The sequence below is a fragment of the Geospiza fortis genome, unplaced genomic scaffold (genome assembly GCF_000277835.1).
Source record: "Geospiza fortis unplaced genomic scaffold, GeoFor_1.0 scaffold219, whole genome shotgun sequence".
Taxonomy (NCBI): Eukaryota; Metazoa; Chordata; class Aves; order Passeriformes; family Thraupidae; genus Geospiza; species Geospiza fortis.
The window spans coordinates 629,955-649,514 of NW_005054376.1; the positions used below are offsets into that span (position 1 = coordinate 629,955).

Below are 19,560 nucleotides of genomic sequence, written 5' to 3' on the forward strand. Positions count from 1 at the left end.
AATGCCAAGTAGCTTTTGATATAAGAAATGCTCTACTGGACTAGCCCAAAAATCCACCTAGGTCGTAATGAACGGATAAAGAATAATAAGAGAGCACAGAGTCTTCCTTTGGCATACCCTTCTTGTCACTGGGGAACAGTAATTTAAGAGCTTCCTGAGTTATGGTCTGCACTTAGTGTTTACTAATCTATAATGGATCTGTAGATCCTGAATTTGTCTAGTTGCTCCACTATGCAACGAGACAATAAATTCTGCAACTTGGCTGTGTTTTAATTGGTTGGGTTTTTTTTTTTCCACTAAGTATTCCCGGCTTTTTTGTTGTTGTTATGGGAAGTATAGGAAATATTTCCTATTCATTTTCCAGTTCATCATATTACACACCTCTTAACTGAAGAGTCAGTCTGTTTTGATTTTCCTTATTTGGAAACTGATTGTTCTTGCAACTTGAGATCATCTGTTCTCAAAAAAAAAGATGGAAAGACAACTGCACATGTGATGTGGATGGCATTTGAGTTTACACCATGCAGTTCTTGAGAAATTGAGGCAAACTTCAAACATTTCTTTAATTGTGCATTGGGGTTTTCCAAGTTGGAAAAAGGTCTGGTCCCAGATTTCAGCATTTTCCTATTTGTGATGAGTGGTTTAAACAAGATGAACCCCATGGCAAACAGGTAGCACAAAAAAAGATAGTACATTAGGTTTCCTTGAGGAGAAGATGGGGAAAACTGAAATAAGTTTGGACAAAACATAAGAGAAAAGCACACTCAGAAGGCGACTGGTCCTCATAACGATCTGTTTAGAGGCTTGGAGATTTCAGTCTTGTTTTGGCAGAGGATTCAGTTTTACACATAGGATAGTGTAGCTCATCTTGCCATTCGTTGCAAGTGTCAGAAGTTTCAAAAAGAAGCCCCTCAGAGTACCCTCTGTTCTAGGAAGTTAGAGTGTAAAGTTGTCATGTCAGTCCAGTCCCACCAGTATAAAACATAGGCATTTCCATTCCATAGACATGTAAATTTTAAATACTGCCAGCAGAAACTTAATTTCAGTTGTCAGTTTAGCAAAGTCTTGAAGATTTTCACTTTAATTCTGAATGTCACCACTTTCATTCTTCAGAACTAGCTCCAGATTCTTTCAGAGAGAGAATCACAGCACTTTAATGTGGAAAGCTGTGAAGATGTTAGAGAATCAGCATGACGTATGCAGCAGTGATTTTGGATGTAAGGAGGCAGATTGAAGCTGTAACTTTATGGCTGGGAGTAGAGGAAAGCTTAGAATGCTTCTAATACACACATTACTCAGCAAAAGGGCTGTTGCTCTCAAAATGTTAAGCTAAAAAAAGAAAAGGCAAAATAAATGTGCTTTAGCAGTCGTTGGTCTGTGACAGTGTATCTCTTTCATATCCTGTGTACAGGACTAGTGTACAGGGGAAAAGCAGCCCATTTCAAGTTCAGGTGCTGGTAGCAGGATTCTCTAAGGCACATACCAATGTGTACAGAATCCTTTCTGGAAATAAACCATTTCCCCCAGATGTCTTTTTCAGAGTGACACTGAGTGTTTATGTATGGTTGAAACCGAAATGAAATTTCACATCCATCAGTAGCTTTAGAATTAAGGAGTTGTCTGTTTCACTTCCCTTTTTCCTGCCTTCTGTGAGATGTCACAGACTTATAGAAGTGTCAGAAGAATAATTTATTTCATAAATTGGCATCTGACTATCTTGATTTAAAAATTTTTTAAAAGCTTGGCTTAAATGCTTTTCTAGTTTGGAAGCAGTCATGCATTGTTTTTCTTTGTGAAACAGAACTCTGAAGGAAGATTCCACTTTGGCCCTTGAATAATTATTTCTAAATGTGAGATGGCAAGTTAAAATGAAATTGTGTCTATAGGCCAAAACGAAAACCTTTTACTTAACCCTTCTCGTGCTTATGGCAAAAACTAATGTAAGTTCCTTGCAATTTTTTGTTTTATTTGTTTTCTGGATGGGAATGGTTTCATTTTTACTTATTCTCTGCTTTATTTGTTAGAAAGAAAGGCTTATTTAAACATGCAATAGTCTGTATAAGGAATACAGAAGAAATAAATGGAACGAGAAATAAAGTCCTAATCCTTTGTTTTGACACCACATTGTACTTGATTTCTGTGAAAAGATTCACATCATAAAACAAATAATTAAAGACTTTGAGTAGAAAAGTTTTTGAAGGTGAGTGATTTTTCAAAACTCTGATATCCTCATGTAATTGAAGACATTTTAAAAACAAGAAGTAAAAGACAAACATGCAGGCAACAAATTGAGAGGTTTTAATTCATACATTCCCAGTACTTTAAAAATGTAGTTAATTAGTCTTTAAGAATTCTTGATTATGCATTTAATTATATATGATACTTGTATACAATTTGTAATTATTTTCATGCATATAAATTCAGTATTCATTCTTAAAAGTGATCTCCAAAAATAATGCATTCCTTCAAAAAATTCTCTCACCTCTGGGATTTTTTTTCAGGTTAAGGCACCTGGGGTTAAATTTCCTTTCTGTTCATGATAAACCCATATAAACCATCCTGCTATGGAACTGCATCAGTTTTCACCATAATTCCACATTCTGTTATTCCAAAAAAACTTATCACTTCTGTATCTCCACTTCCTTTTTCTCTGCTCTGTCTTACTTGCATCACATAAGGGGATGATTACACAATAAACCAGCTGAAAGCCAAAACAATTTGGATGTATTTAACTTTAGGGAGATTCATTCACCAGTTTAATTTGTAACATTGCTACTTTTTGGAAAAGGAAGGAATCAGCTATGTTCCTCACAGTAACAGAGCCAAGTTGTTCCGGATTCAACAGAATATGAAACAAAGATGTTTGTTTTCATGGATTATATTTATGAAAATTAGGAAGGTGGGGTTTTTAAAGACCTTGTCTGTTCAGGGGAAAAAGCCCTAAATAAATATTACATTCCTCCAGAAATTATGTTGATGCATTACTACTATGCCTTAAAGAAAAAATGAAGAGAAAAACACTTTTTTAAAGAAAAAAGTTGAAAGTGCTATTAAAGGGTATTTAACTTTATCTAATACTCAACTGTTTTATTTGAGCTAAAAAAATCTATTTCCCATCGATGGCATGACTAATGTCACTTAATATTATAAAAAGCATAGGTTTAAAATGAAAATCTAAATTAATCAGTGATATATGAAGAATCATAGAATCATTTCCTTTTGGAGAACCTTTAAACATCATGTAGTTGTAGCCCTGTAGCTGTGGGGGTTCCTTCCTTCCTTTCACTAGCCCAGGCTGCTCAAAGCCCTATCCAGCCTGGTCATGAACCAGGGACTGGGGATCTGAAACTTCTCTGGGCAACCTGTTTCATTGCCTCACCACCCTCGCAGTAAAGAATTTCTTCCTTATATCTAACCCAAATTTCTCTTCTTTCAGTTTGTACCCATTACTCCTTGTCCTGTCTACAGCTGCTGATGAGGAGTCCCTCTCCAGCCTCCCTGTAGGGCCCTTTCAGATGCTGGAAGGCTGCTACGAGATCTCCATGCAACCTTCTCTTCTCCAGGCTGAGCTCTCCTCAATCAAAATTTTAAAGGATCTAGAGGGAAAGCCATATGAAGAGTGGCTCAGGCCACTTGGTCTGTTCATCCTGGAGAAGAGGAAACTGAGCGGTGATCTCACAGCAGTCTACAGCTTCATTACAAGGGAAGAGAAGGGCCAGACACTGATCTTTTCCCTGTGGTGCCTAGTGACAGGAATGGCCTGGAGGTCTATCAGGGGAGGTTTAGGTTGGATATTACAAAAATTTTCTTCACTCAGAGGGCGGTTGAGCACTGGAGCAGGCTCCCCAGGGAAGTGGTCACAGCCCCAAGCCTGGCAGAGTTCAAGAAATGTACTGACAGTGCTCTCAGGTACTTGGTGTGAGCCTTGGGGTTGGTGCTGTGCACAGCCAGGAATTGGAGTTGATGACCCTTCCAGCTGAGGATATTCTATGATAACCTCCTCAGCCTGTTCTCTGACCTTCTCCAGTCCACTTATCAACTTTGTGACCTTCCTCTGAACTTGTTCCAACAATTCCATCTCCTTATGTTGAGGGCCCCAGCACTGTACGCAGTGTTCCAGGCGGTGTCTCATGAGAGAAGCATAGAGTGGAAGAATCACCTCCACCAGCCTTTTAGCCAGTCTCCTTTGGATGCAGCCCAGGGCACCACTTTCTTTCTGGGCTGTGACACCACAGTCAGCTCATGTTGAGTTTTTTGTCAGCCCCCCCCACCAAGTTGTTCTCCTCAGGGCTGCTCCCAGTCACTTCTCTGCCCAACCTGTGGGTGTTCCTGGAATTGCCCTGACCCATGTGTAGGACCATGCCCTTGATTTTGTTAAACCTCATGAAGTTTGCACAAGCCCAGCTCTCCAGCCTGTGCAGGTCCCTCTGGATGCCATCCCTTTCTCTCCTGCATACCAACCGCCCCACACAGCTCAGTGTCATCAGCAAACTTGTTGAGGGTGCCCTTGGTCCCACTGTCCATGTCACTGACAAAGATATTGACCAGCATTGGCCCCAGGACAGACCCCTCAGGGACACCACTTGTCACTGGTCTCCTCATGGACATCGGGCCATTGACTGCAACTCTTTGCATGTGGCCATCCTGCCAATGCTTTATCCACTGAATGGTCTGGCCATTATCCATATCTTGATGACTGATTAGTAATTATAAAAACAGCCAGGAAAAGTCTGAATTTTTGGGTTACTCAAGTAGCAAGGTGTGGAAGATGCAGTCTCATGAGCTACATGATAAAGTACAGTAGTCTGGACACGGTTTTCAGGAAATCCATTTATACACGCATTAGTGCTTTGGGTTGCTTCTGAATTTGTGCATTTGTTTTAGAGACTAAATTCTGTTCTCTGTGCCACTCCTGTAACAGTAACAATATGAATTAATTTAGTTTAATTTTTAGTAACTATAGAGATAAGATGAAATCCTGGGCTGAGTATACTATGGTGCTAAAGTATTAAAAATGCTATCCAAAATGATCACAGAAGACTTCTTTTATACAAGCATGTTTTTTAAAGTTATTCTTTAAAATGTATTTAAGTTAATCACTAGCTATTTTGAATTTACGGGTGGTACTGGGCAATGACAACAAATGACTAGATCAATTAGCAGCACCTGATAAAAGGGAGAGTATCTGTTTTAATGAAGATTCTGAATTCCAAATGTTTTTAAAATGTGACTATTTCTATAAACAGACAAACACTTGACAAGGATTTGCAGTACAAATTCTTTGGATACACTAGTAATGCTAAGCATTAAGACGGATGTATAGAAAAAAAAGGGGTTCTCACCTGTCTTTCCAGGAAAATTTTAAAGAAATTAAAATATGCTTTTATATTTCAATGTTACTGTAACTGGGTTATGAAAAAATAACTATGATGCCTTATTCCTGTAATTTGGAAACTTGCTTCTAAGTGAATTGTCTCTATTTTATGGAGGCAGAGATTACCAAGGTTAGAAGTTTGGAAGGCCAACTGGCTCAACCTTGGCTGAGCTACCATGAATTTGAGGACTTCTTTGTGCAAAGAAACCAACTGGAATTGCTTCTGTAGCAAAGAGGTTTTGTAGCTGTCTCTGAAGGGTAGCTCCCCACTGGTGACACTGTTGACTGATGACTATTTCTCAGTGCAGACAACTGTAAATAATGCTTATATTGCAATGTGAAGATAATGTTCTATAAATTTTCGCATTCTCTTTGTGGTATTACTTTGGATATCAGGGTTTTTTGGATGGAGAAAGAGCAGTATGGCTAGGGTGTTATATATAAAAAACAGCTCTTAAGTAAAAAAGTGTTCACAATTATAGTGTGTATTTAAACTGACTTTAGTATGAAAAGACACAGTGGAGGGGAAGAGAGATGCCAGTGTATTACATGCCTAAGTCTTGATTCTCCATGCACACCTCAAGTTAGTGAATTTGTCTGTTTCATAAAGGAGGTGAGGCAGTTGTTTATTCTCTACACTATAGAAATAATTTTAGATTTATCATTGAAATGACTAAGACAAAAAGAAAATTTTGGGTCTAAATTGAAATACCTTCTGTATAATAAAACCTGATATTTGTGAACAGTTGCTGTACTACAAAGAACTGCTTAGATTGAAGTGAACATGATGATTTTTAATTTTTTTAAAATAAGTGTTATTTTGCAGAGTGTTTTGCAAATTACTTCAGTGTTGAATCTGGAGAAATAAGTAAGGGTTTCATACACCATTACCTTGTAAAATTATGAGGAAAGCAATCCTCAAGGCATATCCTGGAGAGCAAACTGTGATGTGGGATTAGGAGAAGCACTGCAAATAGCAATATCAGATTCACACAGGGACAGAGGGAAAGGAATGTAAAGCAACTGAAAGTGAAGGAGACAGCATGAGAGATGATTTTATTGTTTTCCAAAGAATAAAAGAAGTCCAGCAGGTGGGTAAGGATACACCAAAAGCCAATATAGTATCCATAGCTGGAGGAAAATACAGAACAATATGTTCTTCCTCTGCAAAAAGCAGGGTGATAGTTTGTTTACCATATTTTTGTAGTTACATTAGGAAGTTGGCAGATTATTTTATATATATGACATCTGTGCAGAGGGAAAGACTGGAATGCAGACAGAGAATGATATTTGTGCTTGTAGAAGGTAACTCTTGGTTCCTTTGCTCTTGAGGAGGGACTTTAGCAAGTTGTAGTGCTGTATCATTTCTGCCTAAGTGGAGACTTCAGTTGTGGTCCTTTTTTGGGAAGACGCTCTGCTTATTCATCGACTTTAAAGAGCAGTGGCAAAATCTGCAGTACAAATAGTTCAGGTTGCTTTAGTATCTGTGTTGTGACCTTAAAGAGCACAATTTTTAAGTGTTTTATACAGCCACCGTTGAGATGATGCTTTCTGTAGAAAAATAATGTTCAAGAAGTTTGAGTAAAAAATAACCTTTAAAGATATTTTATTACCCAGTTCTAAGAAACTAGATGTGTTTTTCCTTATCCTGCTTCATTCCAGATTACAGGAAATAGAAGATGCTTACAGAGAAGGTTTTTATATGTATGTTGCTTCAGAAATTCATGTTAACCATGTAATAGAGAAGTTGCTGCTACCCAGCTTTTCTAAAAAAAAATCTGAATTATTGACAGATGAATTTAATTACCTCAACAAAAGCTGCTGTTGATGAAGCTGACATTTTCCAAGTCTAAAACACTTTGCTTCTTCTGTTTTGTTCTTCTTTCCAAAGCATGAGGGATTTTGAAATAGGAGGTGTTTTATTGACCAACACCAGAGTAATCAGATTAATACCTGGTGTCTGTTACTTTAGTATTCATATATGAACTGATGGTGGAGAGGATCAGTCAGTAAGTAACAGACCTTAAGACAGCGCATATTTTCAAAAGACAACAGAAACCAATCTTAATCATCAATCCCTTTGATTCAGAAGTTTTAATATCAGTGTAATGTGTTAGGTTGAGTAATTAGTGATTTGATGTTAAAATGTATGTAAGCATTAGATGCATTTCAGGAAAATAGTAATTATTGGGAATGTGTTTTCATGCAAATTACACTAGCAGGAGGTATATGTGTGTTAAAACCAGTGATGCAGTGTAGGGTAGTTTATTTCTGATTGACATGTTTGAAGAATAAAGCTTAGGAAGTTACAAGTACTGATGAAACAAGAAAGTAATTTGAATACAACCTTACTGCAGAACTTGTACTACTCATGTGCAATGTGCAGGCCTAGTAAAGAGCTAATTATGTGTGAAGATCATGAACATATTTGTATGTACTCTAAGTCTTTGTTGCTGTTGTTGTTGTTAGGAAGGTACACAGTGGACGAACACTGTAGAACTTGGTTTTATGAATAAACTTTAAAACCCTGAAATTTGGAAGAATCTTTGCCAAGCACAGTTACCAGCAATCTCACTGCTTTATTTGAACCCCACAGCCTGGTTACAAAAGTGAATGGGAGGGTGTAGTCATGGAAGCTGCAGTGATATTAAATAAGAAATGAGTTTAGATTCAGACTAAAGACGGAGAGACTTGAGACTCAAACAGAGAAACACCTTTTTCCATCTGGAAAAAATGGTTCATCTGCTAATAAATCTCTTAAAGAAATAGAATGTCACAACTAAGAGGCAGCTGTGCAAGCACTGAGGTTGATTAATTAGGGGAAAGTTCTGTATCACCAGCTTTCCTAGATCAAGTATTGAGAGAAGTCCTATTGCAGGTGGAGTGACCAGGGACACACATTCCTCTAAGACATGTTGGCATTGAGGTAAGGAATACAGAAGGAGCCAGCAAATAATGTTGTTCTTAACTATGATTAAGAATTTTTTAGCATCTTTGTTTTTGAAAACAAAAATTCAGTCATGGTCTTGTATCCAGGAGCTTTATTTCTTATGGAAATAAGCTTTTGAAGCAAGAGTGAGAGGAGCCAGGTAGGAGGCTGTGAGTGTGTATTGTGCCTTCTTGGATGAAGTGATTCCAGAGAAAGCTCTTGCTACTATACTTAGAACTAGCATCCCCAGACCTCTAAGAGGAAAAAGGAAGAGACTGCTACTGAATAAGCTTCTAAGAGCTGAGGTTTGTTGACTTCAGAGCTGTCCCTTCTTACTGAGGTTTGGTCAGCTGTACAGTAGCAGACTCGTCACTGGTGCTTCTGTAAGCAGTAGGCTGCTGAAAAGCCTTGTTTGGTGTTGGCAGATGAAACTGTTGTAGAATTAAATGAAATTTGATAAATTGACTACAGCATACCAAGTTCACTCTTCAACTCTCCTATGATTTTCTTTTTTCTGCTCCTCTTTCCTGTTACAATTTCCATTTCTGAAGTTTGCTTAGCTGTGACAGGGTGTTCTCTGACACTTGGAGTGCAGTTTTGCTGTGACCTACTCTCTAAGACACTCTTTTTAGATAAAATATTTTGAATCTTTAGCAGTCATTTGTACTTGAGCACTGTTGAAGGTCCAGTTCCTCCTGCTTTGAAAGCAAGTCCGTGGTCCTGATGCTTAATATTGACAAAGTCTTTATTATTCTCTCTGAAGGACAAAGTGACAATAATTCTGTTGGCCTTATCCTTTAAGTAAATAGTTGTCAAGCTGTGGAAGCTGTGAGGTAGCTTTAGATTATTTCTACATTTTCACAAATTATCACACCCAAAATATGGGTATCTTTGGCTGAGAGTTTTTCATGTTGCCAGAGTTGCCAACAATAAGTATACATTCAGTTTTCTATTTTTTTTTTTTATTTAGCAAACCATTGGTAGCACCAAGTTTTGGACCTTCACTTTTTGTACTGCACTGGAGAGATATAAGCAAGAGAATTTGACAAGTGCAGACAGAATATTTACCTCTGGGAAAAAAACATTCAGGATTTGCCTCCTAACATGTAGTTTTTACAAATGAATTGAAGATAGGAAGAATTTTCTTTGGCGTTCTATATGAGGGTGATGCTGAAATCTTCTAGTAATGATAAAATTTTTAGTAACTTAATAAACATCGTAATACTTACGTATTACTTACGTAAACATCGTAATAGCTTTGCCTGCCAAAAATGTGTATCCTAAATTCAATGCTAGTGGTTTTTAATAGTTTCTTCTGATTAGGACCTTTTCCATTCAAGATGATAAGCCTATTTGATACTACTTGTTCTTATTTCCAAAGGAGGAAAACTGTGTGTGTTTGCTAAGAATCCATTGTTGCAGCTAATTGTTTATATTATGTTTGTACAGATATTATCAGTTTTGCATGGATTTTCATTCTGCTTTTATGCAAAGTAGAAAGTGTATGTCTGTCTTACCTTGGTGTAAGTAAAAGGTTAGAACAGTTGTGAACAGTGAGTTGATGAAATGAGATTAAGATTTTCTAACCATTCTTGCAATAGCTAGGTGACTATAATTAGGGTAAAGCAGTTGATGAATTCTGCAGTAGGCTGTAACTTGCATCGCAACTGTTGTAACTGTTTCTCTGTAAATTATATCTGGAAAGATCTGTGATGCTGATAGTTTAGCATCAATCATCAGTGATGACTTGTGAGGAAGTAAGTCTCAGGCAAACTGTTTATCCAGGGAGTTAATTCTCTAAAGCAAAGTGACTTTGTCACAGGTTCTCCCTCCACACCCGTTTCCCTGATGTCCTGTACAGAAAAGGCTTCTTACAAATATCTGCTTTGTGATTGTGATCTGCACTTTTGAATACATCATAAAGGAGTTGTGCATACAGTGATTAGTTTGTTTAATGTATGTATGAGGTATAAAACTTCCTGAAATGTTTTTTTTAGGAGGTGGCTGTGCAGCCAGGCATGGCATGCACCATAGCTGTGATTCCCTGGAATCACTGGCATTGATGAGAGTGTAGTAATTAAACTATTTTGTCTATTGTCTTTGCTAAGACCCTGAACGGATGTAAAACTTAAAGCTGATGATAAATAATGAGCTTCACTGGGACAATTGAAATTTTATAGGCAACTCAATTAGAAATTTATATAGAGGGTAAATTAAAATGTGAATTATAACCCGCAGGCCACTATATTAATTGAATGTTACAGAGTTAGCTCTTGCATGACTTGTGTCCAGGAATCCTAAAGGAATTGACAGCCTTTGATTGAAATAGAGCTTGGGAAAAAGAGAAATCTTAATATTTGTTTTGGCACAGCTGTTAATTTTTTGAAAGAAGGGTTGAGCTATGTGGTTCTCTTTATTGCACTGCTGGCATGAAGGACCACAAGAAATGCATTAGTTCCTTAAGGGACTAATAGACATGCTCCTGCTCATAGACATGAATGTGTTCCAACCTCTGCACACGGTGCTGCCTCCAAAGGTGGTGGGGAGTGGCTGTGGGTTGGGGAGTGATGATCCTGTGTGAACTCATCCTGCTGGTACCGACTGCCGGAAGACAGTCGAGTTGGTGGACTCTGTATTGTCAGGCCTTGGGCCAGATCAGGTATCACCCCTCATTGCAGAGCTGTCACAAAAGCAACACAAAAGCTGCGTCATCTGCTGAAGCTAATTTGACAGAAAGGCAGTAATCTGCCCGCATCTGATTCACATTTACTTTGTACAGCTCTGGCTTGCAGAACCATATATATGTAATACAGCCTCACCACGGCCAGTCCTGTGCTGCACAGACACTCGGGTCAATCATGCTGTAAGGATGCAGCAGCTCAGTTTACAGCAATTCATCGGCTGCTAATCCAATCAGTCTGTTCTGCTAATCAAATCAGTCAGCTCCGGAGCATGTGGCAGCAGCCTTGTGTGTGCTCTCCCAGGCTCCTGTCAATGGAGCAACGTGAAGCTGCAGTGAAGGTGAACTCTTGGATTTATATGATATCCTAGTGTAATTTCTTAATGATGCTATTTGATCTTAAGCCATACAATATTGGTTTTTTACATTCTTTTCTATACAGATTTTGATATTCTATGTGTATGTGTTAAGCTGTTTTTCAAATTTCCCTGCTGGTGCTAACTGCAGTGAGCAATACTCTGACTTGGTCTTAAGTCATCCTATGGGAAATTATGTATTTTCTATTAAAATGTGTAAAATAAGATTTTAGTGCTCATTTTACAGACCTTCAGGTGTGTTTTGACACCCTCATCAAATACCTTTTTGAATAACTGTTTCCCCAAAACTACTTTAAGCAAAACGTGGCACTTAATGGTTTTTGTGTGGTATGCTGCTATTTATTAGTTGATTTTTTTCATGTAGAATGCATTTATTTTATTTGCAATAAGAAGTATTTGAATACTGTTTATCGTTGACTTCTGCAAGATTTTAATAAATGGAAGATACAACCACTTGTAAACATTGCTGATTGCTTATGGGCAGTCATTTAGGTCCCATTTGTGTATGAACTAGTTTCCAAGTTAAGAAAGGGTGACTGTTCACTTGCAGTGCATACATATGTCATGTAAGACTAGCATTTATTCTAGCTTTCTGTCTCTGACTTGGGGAATATCTCCAGAAGTGATTTGGCTCAAGTGGAGAAAATCAGTAGAGTGAAGCAGTTGGTGCTGTGGCCCCCACCTCTACATATTCTGCTGTGCAGCACTTTTATTTTGGACTAGATTTAGTGATGCCCCCGAGGATCAAATATCCGTGCCACTACATGTATTGAAACTGTTCGGAGGTGTTACTTGCTTGGATCTGTGTGCCCCCTTAGGGGTTGAAGTGTGACAGCTGCATTGGTACATTCCCATTTCCACTTTATATTTCTCCATAAAGAATCCACATCCTGTATGCCAAAACTGATCTGTGAATAAAACCATTCCACAGTAAGTGGGAATAGTGCAGAGGAGGGAAAGATTTGCTTCCAAATTGCGCTACTGCTCTGAACAAAAACAGTAATGTAAACATAGCCTTCAGCTAACCAAACAAGGCCTTCTCCTATATTTTACAGACAACAGGTAGAGTATGAAGTCCAATAGATTCTATTCTGTAAACTTGAAATTAATTTAGCCTGACACAAGTGTGAGGACAGAAAGGAACATGATGGGAATGTACAATGGATTTATTATAAACAAGGCAGTACTCATGGAATATTTACCTGCCCACATTTGTTTACTTTGGTCTTTCTGGTTTTTGTTGCCTTCCCACCCCCCGACAGATGTACCTTTAGTTTGGTTTCTTCAAATGTTCAAAGTATGATCTTTTATATACATATATGTACAATGACTGAGAGCATGCCTTATATTGAGTTTACAAATGTACCCAAATGATAGTGCTTTAGATTGAGAATATTCTTTTGAATTTCATGCTTACTTTTAGTGACCTGAACTAAGGAGCTTTCATCAGGGTTTAAGAATGCATGTCCTTTTCCTGACAATCAGGTTACTGGACCAGTCCAGCCTATAGGTGTTTGTTGTCCTCTGTTGAAAGTTGCAGTCCTCTTAGATGTGTCAGGAAATATTGCATATATGGCTGCTCTCCAAACCAGTTATTTCAGGATGCCTACATTTACTCAGGTATTCTTAATATCTAAACCAGGTCACTTTGACAGAACTACGTTAGGGAATAATTGCAGAAGAAGTTGTGCTGACAGATGGGGAGGAGCTGTTGTCTCTGAGCACAGGACAGGGAGGAGTTGCAGTGTTGTCATTTTCACCTGGTGCAGCTGTAGCCAGACAGCACTTCAGCCTGCAACCATGCAAACGTTTGTTTGTTTGTTTGTTTGTTTGTTTGTTTGTTTGTTGGGAATTTTTTTGAGTGTAAATTCTGTATAATTTTTTAATAAAAGCAATTAAAATCCTCAGGGAGGGAGATCAAGCATAAACCAATTTTACCACATTCATGGAAGGAAGGGAAATTTAACATTTTACTGATGGGAAATCTCAGGTATAGTTGTGGTGGGTGGGATTAAAATTTGTGCATTTCAGTGTTGGATTTACTGAGCTGTTCATACCTCTGAATGGCTCATTGTTTTTCTGTCAGTTCTTCTGCTGCCTGAGTTTTTGAGTGTCATTGATCAGTACCCCCCAGGTGGGGAAAGTGATAACTTAGCATGCTAAAATAAACTGGGAGATGTTATTTTTTTTGCCACCCAGGTGGTTTGCCTGTTAACTTTCCCTCACACCTGTTTTATCTTTTTTTATGTTATTTTGTCTTTTCTTGTGATTCTTCTACAACACTTGAAAACTAACCATTAATGGTTAATCCTGCAATGCAGAACCTTTTAATCTCTAAAAATACGTACTAGCCCATGGTATGGGACAGGGCATGGGACACTGTAAAAATGGTAGTTGTCACAAAGTATTAGTCAGCATTTCTAGTGTGATTATGGCAAAGAATGTATCTTGCTCCCAGCTCTGGGTGAGAAACACTTACGTAGCTGTTACCATCAGCAGAAGTATTGAGGCAGAATATTCCTGAGCAGTTTGTCAAGTGCTTTTAAGGGAGTCAGACTAACCAAACCGAGTCAATGCAAAAAAAGAAGTCCCTTACAAAGCTCTGAATCTGCATGATAAATTGTGTATCACAGGTTAATTGTTGTAATTTTTGTGCTGTAAATAAAACAAAAGATGTATTCAAGAAAAAAATGAAGCTTTACAAAAAAATCCTTTTAATCAAAAAGAGCAATCAAAGTAGGCTTTGTTGCAGGCTTGGACAATACAGCTAAATATAACTGTTTTCTTTATACATTTCTGCTTGCTCCATAAATCATCAGGTTAAGAATGGATTTTTGTGTCTCTTGTTCTAGACTTCATCTATTATCTCTGCAAGGTATCTGGTTTTTTGGATGACAGGGATAGCATCCTACTTGAAAAGGGCATGTCCTTACTGAGTGGCCTTTCAGTACTGAAAGACAGTGGTAGGACTTTGTGCTCAGTAATTGATGTTGTTCATTATAAAGATTTTGTATTAGAGAATAAAAATACCTTGGTAGTAGTAGAGATATTTCTCTGAGAATCGTGCTCTTAAGGTCTATTTTAGAAGGTCAAGAGAGGCAGAGAGAATAAGCAAGACTAGCAGTAACTGCTTTTTTGACAAGATAGGAAGTTTGATTCATGATTTTGTTCTTAGTTTTTAATTTAACATTTCTGACTTAATATTTGAAGGTCTTTTTACTCAGTCTCTACTAAGAAAAAATTGAAGGCATGTTTCTCTGCCGTGACTTTCTCCAATTCTGGGAATTGCATTTTCTTTTAAGCTGTCTTTAAATAGTTTTGTGGAAAAACAGGTTTCATTTTTCTAGCTGCATGGTTTTTTAATCCCAGTAACTACTAGAAAGTTAAATATTCATAATAAAAATAGTTTTAATGTATTTTAAGATTTTAAATAAAATTTGGACAATTTATATTGCATATCTTTCTCTAGAATGCATTGAGCAGATTAACGAGGCAAAAGTGGAGCTTGTTTGTATTTGATTCTTATTTTTGTGGTGTTGATTTGGTTGCGTTTTTTTAAGACCTATGCAGACAGAGCTGAGCAACATCCTGATGACACAGTACAACACCTGCAGGGTATCACATGCAGTTGTAGGGTATGTTCTTATGTTGCTGCTGAGATTATAATAATAGTAATCATTTAACCTTACTGTTGAAAACCAGGGAGTACATTATGATAGCATGCCATGTGTAAAATTGAGATGCACTCTTAAGAGGATCTGTTGTCAGCAGTCGTGTGATATATGTACACTGTTTATATGTGCACCATACATCTTTCTAAACTGTTCTGTAGACATTCCATTGGGTTAACGCCACTCCTGTAAATGTCACTCTTTCTTCAGAGATTCTTCTAGGTAGGTGTGATCTCAGCTTCTATGCATGGTTTTTTTCATGAAGGGCTGGGAGTTAAATTAATAAATAACGGTCCCAAACACCTGCCTTCTTTTATTGCCAAAAACAAGAGAGAGATGAGTAAGAAAGCTGTATCAGTCCCATAACTGAATGAAGTGGGATGGAGGATTTACCAGAAGAATCAGCCTGGGCAGAAAAAAATTAAATTAGAAGGGGAAACCCTAAGACTAGCTTTGCACTTATATCTTTTTCAGTAAAAGAATTCCCTTTCCACAGGATTAGCATGATTGGCATAAGTTTTAGTCAGAGGCATGAGCCTCTGTCCCTGCAGCTGCTGCTGTCTGCCCTGCCTGCTTCACCCCAGTGCCTGAATTCTTCCAGCCCATGGGTTCCACATGCAGTTGTAGAATGTGCATGCTTAATACTTGTGACATAAATATCATCTCTGTTTGCAGATAAGTGAGGCATGGTAATTTGTTCAAGTATGTGTATCAAAGGCTCTGGCAAAAACAAAGTCTGTTTTCACAAGAAATCTCTAAAACAATCACCTGAATTTGCCCCAGTTCCTAAGCTGTTCCATATTGTCCCTAGTAGCTAAAGGTTAGTTCATTGTAAGTGAGGGATTCTCACATATGCCTTGTGCTAAGCAAGCAAATTATTCAAACAATATCAAATTGATAAGTTTGGTAAGGTAAACACACTGTATTTATACAGCATATTTAAACATGACTTCTATGTTGAGAGAGGGAAATCATGTTCACATTGAAGTTGGTGCAAGAGCTTCTCTGAGACCAGTGCTGATTGTCAGTTTTAAGATGTCATATTCAGATTCTTGTGCATGCAAAATACTTAGTGAAGAACAATTCTGATATTCTAGAACATGTTTTTGAGATAAAAGTAATAATTTAAAGTTTAAAGCGAGGGATTTCCAGTCAGCAGTGAAAGACTGTAATACTATAGAACTATAGTACAGATTACAAAACTAGAAGACTATTTTATAATCTGTCTAGACTTAAAAAATTACTTGCATGCAGGGCACTCTCTTGAGTTGTCTATCTCCCCATGCCTAATGCTTATTTTTGATTTTTAACAGGTAGAGAGAATTGTTGACAAGAGGAAAAACAAGAAAGGAAAAACAGAGTATTTGGTGCGATGGAAAGGATACGACAGCGAAGATGATACTTGGGAGCCAGAACAGCACCTTGTCAATTGTGAGGAATATATACATGAATTTAACAGACGCCACAATGAAAAGCAGAAAGAAAGCACATTAACCAGGACAAACAGGACCTCTCCAAATAATGCCAGAAAACAAATTTCTAGGTCTACCAATAGTTCTTTTTCAAAGACATCTTCTAAAACTTTAGTTATGACTAAAGAACACGAGTCAAAAAATAGTCAACTTTTTTCTGCCACACAGAAGTTCCGGAAAAACAATTCACCATCGCTTTCTGGACGTAAAAATATGGACCTTGCAAAATCAGGTATTAAAATCCTAGTGCCCAAAAGTCCAATTAAGAGCCGGACAACAGTTGATGGCTTCCAGAATGAAAGCCCAGATAAAATAGACCATATAGAGCAAGATCAGGATGACTCTGTAGCACCGGAAGTAGCAGCAGAAAAACCTGTGGGAGCATTGTTAGGACCTGGTGCAGAGCGTGCTAGGATGGGGAGCCGACCAAGGATACATCCATTAGTGCCACAATTGCCAGTGCCAGTAACAGCCACAATTGCATCAGCATTAACAATAAATGGAAAAGGTAGGTGTACAAGTCATCATTTTGGTGGTGATTTTTCATTTGACTGGAATTTTTTTGCAGTTGAGATGCAGACAAATTACCCACTGTTTCAGCCACGCTAAATCAACTTTGGAGAACTTCACTTTGTTTTACGTGACTATATAACTACAAATCCATTTCTAATTTTACAGCTTTTGGTTTCCTTGGTACTTGTGTTTTCGGAATCACCATCAGATACATCTGTGTTTGCCTCGACATTGTGTGGTACACATATTTAGTGTACCATTTCCAGATATTACATCATTGCTTTAAGTTTGTATAAATTGGTCAAATTTGGTATGAATATTAGACACATTAATTATGGGAAGAGGTGAATGGTGTGAGCAAGGATTCTTCATAACAGTTTATATATTTATTTTGTTGTAAATATTGCCTGGGGAAAAAACCCATGAGAGTGATGTTGCTTAAAAAACAAAGTTAATAAGCTTTGTTTCTGTGAAAATTTGAGGCAGTTGTGGAAATACATATATGCCTTCTGCCTGGATTGAAATTTATTTTCATTATATTTTATCAATATTTTGTTGTTTATACCTCATTCGGTATTGAACACTTTTTTAGGAGTGATGTCTGGCTTGATAATATCTAAGCAGGTCACAGTTAATTCAATTTGTACTGTAAAATTTGTGACACCAAAGTAACCCAAACTGCTCTTCTAGGAGGGAGCTCCTTGTCCCCCATCCAGCTGAGAGCATTGTTTAAGAATTCTTGGTCATTATTGTTGTGCCCCAAACGTTTGTTCTTCCCAGACAGACTCGGCTGTGTGGTCACAAGTGTTCTCATAAGCAGGCTTTGGAGGCTCAATTTCCAAGTCCAAATTTTGAAGTAAAGACTGCACCCTCAAATAAAATGCAGCAGGTCAAATGTGCAGGTGTGCTATTGATGGCAGCTTGCTGGAAAAATTGTCTGGAATTTTTCAAGGACTGGACCTGCCAAGAAACACACTTAGAGACACTGGATAGGGAAAAAATGCGCTAGAGACTTTGAGAGAGTTTGTGTTGGTACCCCACTGTTGCTTGCATTGAGATTTTCCAAAAGAACACCTGCAGCCAGAGAGGTTGAGAAGTGGTGGACAGGGGAGGAATGTGTTCCTGGAACTGCAGTGTCAGGTCATGGACCAACCCATTTTGCTGCAGATGAACTAGTAACCATGGCAATGCACACACAGATGCCAGGAATATCTCTTGCTTTGCATGGGCTAAAGAAGGAATGCAAATCTCAGAGGATGTAAACAAAGCTGAAGGGGAAGATGCAAGAGATGCCAGGATGAGAGTTCTCTGAGTAGGTGAGGTAGAGGAGTGTGTTTTTGCATGGGATGGTTTTATGATAGTTAATAGGCATCTTGGAGTATGGCAGGGTTCCTAGTGAAGTGATTGGTAAGTTCTGCCTTTGGCATCTCATTTTTTTGCCTCATGGCATCCAAGAAAAACACCTGGGGCATGAAGGATCTTTTTGGGTAGATCAGATTAAATCTTTCCCACCAACCTCTCACTTTGGTAATAGTGGTATGGCAAGGGCCCAGTTACAGGGCATCAGATGGAAGCAGAAAGGCCTGCAGGGGAAGGGGAGTGACAGAGAAGGTGTTGGGTGAGATTTGTTCCTGTTTCACTGCTGTGTGAAAATTTCCTCAACTGCCACGACCTCCTTCAACTCTTGCAGGCATTTGTCTGGGCCGCTAACAAGGAAAGCTGTTGACTGGCTCTAGGGATGATGACAATACCAGAGTTTTCTCACACTTACGTGTTCACCAGATCCTAAAGGTGTAGATCCTAAAGGAGAGCCAAGGAGATAGTCACAATATGTGGTTGATGAAACATACACAATATGTTCCACCTTCTGTCTGCTGCTGGAGGCATATCAGTGCATTAACTGAGGCTTTCCCTGTCTGCCCTGATGCACCACTCCCATCCCCTAGCTGAGCTGTGTCTATCTGCTGGGAAATGGATGCTAAATATCCTTATTTATTGGGGTTTTATTTTGTTCACCTGCGACACTTTTGGGGGTAACCTTCCCATCAATGCAGTATTTCTGTGATTATAAAACTTGGAAAAAATGTTCCAAAATACTTTGCACTTATCTGACATCAGTCTCTCTTCCTAACTTTTCAGGATTTCTTTGACATATCTTTCTCATGGAAGCCCAGGCTCCAACTCAGCCATTATGCATGGCCTGAGTGGATTTATTCAGGGAGAAGCAAAGCGACAGCCCTGTCTTCTAGAGCTCTCCTGGCCTTGGAGCTTCCTGAGCTGACACATTTGCTGTCTTTTCACTCCTTGAAGATGCATTCTTCTCCTTGCTGTTTTTATTTTTAACTTCACCCTGCAACTCATTAAAAGTGTAGTAAATAGGTGCTTCCCTCCCCTGCATGGGGCTGCTGCAGTTCAGGATCCTGTTTTGCTCCTTACTCAGGACATTCCTTCAGTCTTAAATGGACACCTCATCACATTTTCAGCACGACCTCGGGAATCATATATCATGAGGGGTATTCATTGCACAGAAATGCACCTTCATGT

At 38.4% G+C, this 19,560-nt stretch overlaps 1 protein-coding gene across 1 annotated transcript in view; it reads left to right on the forward strand.

Annotated features, from left to right (window-relative positions):
- Positions 1–11,255: 11,255 nt before the first annotated feature.
- CDYL (chromodomain Y like) overlaps positions 11,256–19,560 on the forward strand; it is a 63,696-nt gene continuing 55,391 nt past the window's right edge. The window contains exons 1-3 of the mRNA XM_031060222.1: positions 11,256–11,324; positions 14,921–14,995; positions 16,345–17,011. Coding sequence (XP_030916082.1) covers positions 11,256–11,324; positions 14,921–14,995; positions 16,345–17,011 — 811 coding nt within the window. The remainder of the gene's footprint in view (positions 11,325–14,920; positions 14,996–16,344; positions 17,012–19,560) is intronic.